This window comes from Hetaerina americana, unplaced genomic scaffold (assembly GCF_022747635.1).
Source record: "Hetaerina americana unplaced genomic scaffold, ioHetAmer1.1.p SCAF_3, whole genome shotgun sequence".
NCBI lineage: Eukaryota > Metazoa > Arthropoda > Insecta > Odonata > Calopterygidae > Hetaerina > Hetaerina americana.
In genome coordinates, this window is record NW_027286874.1 from 17,073,506 (window position 1) to 17,080,468 (window position 6,963).

Below are 6,963 nucleotides of genomic sequence, written 5' to 3' on the forward strand. Positions count from 1 at the left end.
ATTTGGAAGATATTGTGATTGATTTTGATTTTATGATTTGCATACCTCTTCTTCCCCTTATTAAAAGTGTTACTGAGGTATCTTTATGTGAAGTCCTCCATTGAATTTGGACAGGAACTTATGATATCCTTAATGTTAAATTGTAAACACTGAAGCCAGGCTACATATTATGTTTGAGACATGCTTCTTTAAAAGCTGGAGGTTTAATGTTAATTTGGAGGGTTATTTTCATACAAGTTCTATAAATAGATTGATTACCAGTGTAAAAATACCTTATTAGGTACACATAATACAATTTATTTTATTTTTGCTCTCAAAATTACTGATGGTATGTGTTCCCTTTGGGATTCTAGTAAGCCCTTGGCTTGCCATAGGATTTCCAGAGGATAAACTGCCTAGGGTTGACTCAACAACCATGCCCCAGGTTGTCCTTGGACCTCTAGGTAATTAAGGGCCATTTTAATACCCATCTAAATTTTGCCACTTTTTCTCTGAAGAAAGTACTTATTAAATTTGTAACAAAATCAATTTTTTAATTCAGTCAAATTAACCATTGATTTTAACACATTTGAATCATGTTGCTTTTAACTTACCTTTCAAGGTAGGGTATGGAAAACAAGATTTTTTGCCTGGAATAGTCATGGAAATTTTAAGTCGGAAATAAGTAACAACCCTAGGAAACTTGTACCATTATGGGTACAAGTTTATCAGGGTCTGTGGGTTTTATTGTTAGCTTCAGCATAATAATTTAGGAACCTCTTCTCTCAGTATGACACGCTTCCACAATATTTTGTCCATTCTCACACATGCATTCATGAAAGCTGTGTGAATGATCCTTTAGCTACTGCTGTGAAAATATCCTTTCTTGAGCCATTTCATTTCATTTGCACAAGAATATCTGGGACACTAAAATATTGACTTCAGTAGCACTAACTAGAATTTCAAAACCTATGAAAAAATACCTGTATTTAAGAAGTACATAATTTCCATGATAGTGTGGTACAGTGAATGAGGTCTGTGTTGATGTCCAGAAAGTTTCCATCTAGGTAAAGATTCTGCTTTCACAACCTCTGCCTTTACAAGAGCTATCATAAATCTAGACTGCTGTTGCTTTCAAGTCATTTATGTAATTGTTGTTGAAATAAAAATAACTAAAATTGTAAGATATTGTGCAATTTCAAGTAACTCCATATGATAAGGCAAACAACTTAGCCGTTGAAAAACTAGCTCCCATTAGATCACTGGAGTTAATCATTATTGGGTCAGGACAAAGGTTGAATGATTGATCTCAATACTTCTACTGAGGTAATCTTGTTCCATGTCTGCATATGGAGGTATGTTATATGTAGGTTTGGACAATGGGCCAAGAAGTAATTCTAAGGGATCTGTGCTTCTGTTGAAGAGCTCCCATCCTGGTGATTTATTTTAACTCTAACTGATGAGATACTGCTCTCCTGCACCTATAAGATGTGTGATTCCCATCATTAGAACATTATGCATTGTCCTTCTCTAGAATTACCACAAGAAACTCTTGGGAATCCTGTGCCGACTAATATCTTTGATTGATCCCAAGAATGAGTCTTGTTTGATAAATTATTTCAAAATTAGAAAGTCCTGGGTCAAATCTCTAAGGGAATTCCTGGGACTCTTCATGTTAAAGAATTGTTTTAGGATATCTGGAGAATTCTAACGGATATATGGTAATCTCACAGGACATGCTATCTCTAGAACACTCTTGTGTGGGAAGTCACATAGTGCTAGTGAAAAAGCCTTTCTTTGGAAAAAATACTGTGCATGAAGTTGACTTGGACATCAAGAAATGGTTCATAAAAATTATTATTTGGTGGATTTCTACTGCTCTAGTAGATAGGAAATAGCAGAAACAAAATATTAGAGTTGATGGAAATTTCCTGTGGAAGAATGAAGAAGAGAATTGAATTTAATGAAAATTCCTTTTGAAAGTAGATAAAGATGAAATCTATGGAGGACTGAGATTGAAAGAAGATAAGTACCGAGAACTCTCCAAAGGTGAATAGTTTACCTACACTAGTAATCATGGGAATGCAGATCTAGGTACAGAAGGCCATGGATTAATTGTGGAACTAAGTAAACGAAAGAGAAATACAATAACCTATGGGGGAATGAAAATACACTAGAGAATTGCTTCAACCAATGCTTGTGCACCCATGGTGAGATTTAATTAGAAGTCCTCAAAATGAATGGGGACATAATGTTGGAAAAATATTATTGAGTATATGTGCTTGGTATGATTTCGGAGCTACTGGGTATGAGTGTGCCACAGTAAGAACAATAATTACAATTATAATAAGCATGACTGCACAAAAAAGCTAGCTGAAAATATATTAATCCTGTATGTATTATGAACATTATTTTTTGCCAACCGTGCAAAAAATAAGTCGATTACAGTGGCACTCATTAAGTACCAATAGTTGAGGTAAATAAATAAAATGCAGTAGTGATGATCAATAGATTTTTATTTCACCTCTAAGTAATCAAGGACACCTGGACAATTAAATGACAATTTCAACCATTTCCACATTTCAAAATCAGAATACGATGTACAACAAATAGAATGATACAAATTCTAAAGTAATAACTTCCTTATTTCATTTTCCTTTTAAATTTGGGCAGGCAGTCTGGCCAAAATATTAATTAATATTCAAACTATACCAGGTGTGTAATTATGGATGGAATGCTCATTGTTGTAAAATATAACATGAATTTTCCACGATGAAAATCAGCAATATATGCACTTGCTGTGTTATTTGATCCATCAGATGAATTACCGGCGTTAGCGGCTGTCGGGGCTGCAGGCTCTCCTTCTGCTGGAGGATCATCTTGGCTGGCAGCATTACCTTAATGAAAGAAAATAATTGTCTCGGCATTATTTCATTTCCTCAAAGTAACATTACCAAACCTTTCTCATTATATCCTTATTATTAACAACATTCTCGAAATGAAACATTGTTACACCAATTCAATTCTCATACCAATACAAAATATTACGATGCTCAGGATTAGAAACGCGGCTAAAGAGATTTTATCAGCCATTTTCCTTCGGGTATCTTAAATTAATTAAAGATACTCGAAATTATTGTCTTTTGAAGCTATGAAATCGTTCATGCACTAAAAAGAGTGAAGCATTCAAGATCTCCCGAGTTTGTTTAGAACCGAGTTGTTTAATTAGCAACTAAATATGCGCAATAATGGTTCTTTGTTCAATTATTTCCTATCATTCATAAATGTACTCCTCAAATTATTTTGAAAAATAAATCATCGTATAGGGTAACTGAACGAAATTTTTATTTTCAATTAATTCATCTTGTATACGCTCATTGAACCCTCCCGCAGTTATTTGAGTTGACTGTACGAGGATGAGAGATGTTTGGGGCGCTCCACGTGCTAGAAGTTGTAAGCTCAGTGATGATTTTCCTTTTCCGTGAAGACGTCTAGAAAACGTTCTGAAAGAGCCGTATAGTCATGTATCGTTTTATGACTGTTCCTTCAAGTAGATTTTATTCTGTTTTTTTCTACCTATTCATTTGTTATGTGGACGGGCCTATGTAATTATTTGCCAATTCTCACAGTGAAATTGTTGGGCGTCTGACGCATAGTGCATATTATAGAGGTTGTAGATGGCGGACTCGTAGTCATTGAAAACAACTGGGTGAACGGGGGCTATTCGTAAATGGCTTTTCAAGTCGTTACTCCATGTATGTGCACAGGAAATGTGCCAAATTCACGCTTTGAATGTCATACTGACATTTTGGTGCTGTATTCGTGGTGTAAAAGGAAGAATTTCGTTACCATACGCTGATGTTCATTGAGATTTATGTTAGGCTATTGACTCATTAGTTGGACATACTTACGCGCTATCGCGTGTAAGGTAAGAGTTGTTACGTTGCAAAACTCAAAATGGGAAACTGTTTCACTCGATCCAGATCTCCCGGAACTTCGTCGAAGAAAGATAGTGCAGGTCTGGTTGGAGTTAGTGGATCAAGTGGCCTTGGTGTTGGAGGTGGTGCATCCAATTCACTTGTTACTGGCGTCAATAAAGATGGGGGCGGTGTAGGCGTTTCTGGAGGTGCTTCTGGTGTGACTGGTGCATCATCATCATCGTCTGGCGTAGGCTCTCATGGGACTTTAATTGGGGGTCATCATGATAGTGGCGGCGTTGGATCTGTTGGTGGCGTTGGAGGTCGTGAAACTAGGAATGGCCCCATGCCGCCTATACCAGAGCCCGAAGGAGGTGTTGGGGGCGTGGTTGGTCCACCTGGATCTGCATCGGGAGGCATCAACGCTAAAATATTCGTCGCGCTCTACGATTATGATGCGAGGACGGATGAGGACCTTAGTTTCCGGAAAGGCGAACATCTGGAAATACTAAACGACACCCAAGGCGACTGGTGGTTGGCTAGGAGCAAAGCTACAAAGCAAGAAGGATACATCCCATCCAATTATGTGGCAAAGCTGAAGTCAATCGAAGCCGAACCGTAGGTATTCTTGTTGATTTTACGTTAGGATTTGATTGATCTAACTAGTCGCAAATGTTCACTTTTCTTGTTTTCCGCCTAATGTTATGTCATGAAATATTTAGCCAAGTGTTCAAGCAGTGAATAGGACATTTCGTTCAAGGTAATGAAAATAGCCAGACATGTAGATACCCTACTTTGTACGGGGTAAAGAATTACTTTGTCATTCCATGTCAAATCCCATTAGAATCTTCAGGGAAATTTATTAATTTTAATGGGACACACTAAGTTAGAGCTCACCGTCTTATTTAAAAGCTCTCGAAACGGGCTCTAATATGAAATGCGACCACTCTATTTAAAAAGTTATAAAAAATATTAAATTTGAAAATTTTCAAAGGTAGTACTATTTATCGGAAACAGTGTTTCTTTTAAAGCGTTTTTGTGTAAAAACCAATGTTAAAACTATGCACACATGAATTACAATTCATTTCCACACCTCTCCAATACACGTTGTTAAGTTTGGAGATAGCATTTGTAGGTAAAAAACGATGAAAGCAAAAAAAATGTTGAACGATCAATTTTATTTTATAATAAATCTGAAGTACTGCTAATCTGGAGACTTCCAACTGCACAAGAACATTGTTTTGAAAGATGGGCTGGAAGAATTTATGAGTAAATAGTCCCGAGGATTTAATAGCCAAACATTGGGTTCTAATAGATAAGAATGTCATTTTAGAGACTCGAAACCAGTGATGAATGTGTAGATTATTTTTAATCTAATCACAATCTTATCAAAGTCAGAATTATTGTATTGCAGAGCAAGAATCATTTATTAGTCTCTAGGATAAATTTGAAGAGTTCACAATACCCTGTGATTTCTCTGAAAACTACTACATCTTGCAAGTTGCTGCCCAGAGATAAATGTTGCAAAAGTGCGATTCATTTAATCTCTACCTACTCAAGTTGCAGGACACCACTTTTATAGTCATATTGGATTGCCTTATTCATGACCCTCTTGCAGTTTAGTTTGACCAACGGGTACTCATGGACTTGATATAATGACTTTAAACTTCATCGATGTTATAATGCTTTTCTGATTATTACAGAATTCGATACAAGAATCAACTTAATTTCTTGAATCTGTGTTTACAAGAGGAAGACAACGATGTCCTAAAAGTGTGGTTTTTTTGCAAACTCCCTTAGGAAATGTTCATGCATGGGGATTGACCACACTGTGAGCATTCTAGCTGCAAGAGTAGTATTCACTTAGTTGAGTGTTCAAATGAATGCACAAATACAGCTTTATGTGTGGATTCAAGTCAGTATCAATTCCATACACATGTACAGCACAGAAACAGGAAAGTCATTTTGAAGTAACAGAAGCTAGCTGCCAAAAATACTAAAGGTTTCTTAAAACTGAGCTCCTGCATCCCTGTGACTAAGAGTAAATTGCATACTAGAATTTTTATTAGTATTTTCAAGGGAGACAGGAATCTCCAGGATTAATGATGAACTACACTGAAATGCTTGGTTTTGTGACATGATGATTTGGTAACTTATGCTGTCTGGCATGTGTCTTTAATTCATTTGAAAATGAGCAGAAAATCATAGTGACATTCCTTCAACTCAATGAGTCAGCTCTGTCATTAACATACCCTGTAAAACCTGACATTTTTCCTGTGCCCCTGATTGGCGTCCTAATAAAAGTAAATCCATTATCAGCAACAGATGTTGCACAAAAAATAGACACTAAATACCCCTGGAAAACCTTTGGCAATGTACACAGCTGTGAAACTTTGAATTTTTTCATAGGAATTTATTTTTTAAATCGGGATCCTCTACAATAATGCTTATTATAAGTCATAAAAGCAGTGTTTCATGCCTGTTGTTTTAATATTGTTATATTTAGCGTGGCATTAATAGTAATAAATATTGTGAAATAAAACAATTTTTAATACCTTATATGTAAATTTAATTACATATAAGTCTGTCATGTCAAATGTCTGTTTGGAGTCCATTTCTGGAGTTTTCAATGGGATGTTGATCATCTTTCTGGCGTAATGTGGGTCAAAATTAAAAATATTTGCAAATTATGCACCTCATGTTTGGCAAATGAAAGCATTGCTACAAAATGATGTATGAGAAAATCTGAAAAAGATAGGAATTGATTTTCGTAGTGATACTGTCACATAATGAGTTTTGTTTAGATTGGTGTTGGTGAATTTGAAACATATTTTGGCTGATTGGACTTGGAATGGCCCTCAAATATTTAGAGAGTAATATTACAGTAAGTGGTATTAAAGATTTTACCAATGGATTACCCTCTAAGTCTTGAACTCTTTCAGGGGAGGGTAATTTTTGAATTTTAAGGTACTTTTCATTTTTGGCATATTTTCATTGTGTGTCCAATTTTTAATGTTTAGAACTCATCACAATTAATTGATATAGTTGTGCTTTTGGAGATCTTTGG

The 6,963-nt window shown here is 35.8% G+C and overlaps 1 protein-coding gene across 1 annotated transcript in view; it reads left to right on the forward strand.

Annotated features, from left to right (window-relative positions):
* The first annotated feature begins 3,448 nt into the window (after positions 1-3,448).
* Src42A (Tyrosine-protein kinase Src42A) overlaps positions 3,449-6,963 on the forward strand; it is an 89,874-nt gene continuing 86,359 nt past the window's right edge. Inside the window, exon 1 of the mRNA XM_071587205.1 lies at positions 3,449-4,514. Coding sequence (XP_071443306.1) covers positions 3,937-4,514 — 578 coding nt within the window. The 5' untranslated portion in view covers positions 3,449-3,936. The remainder of the gene's footprint in view (positions 4,515-6,963) is intronic.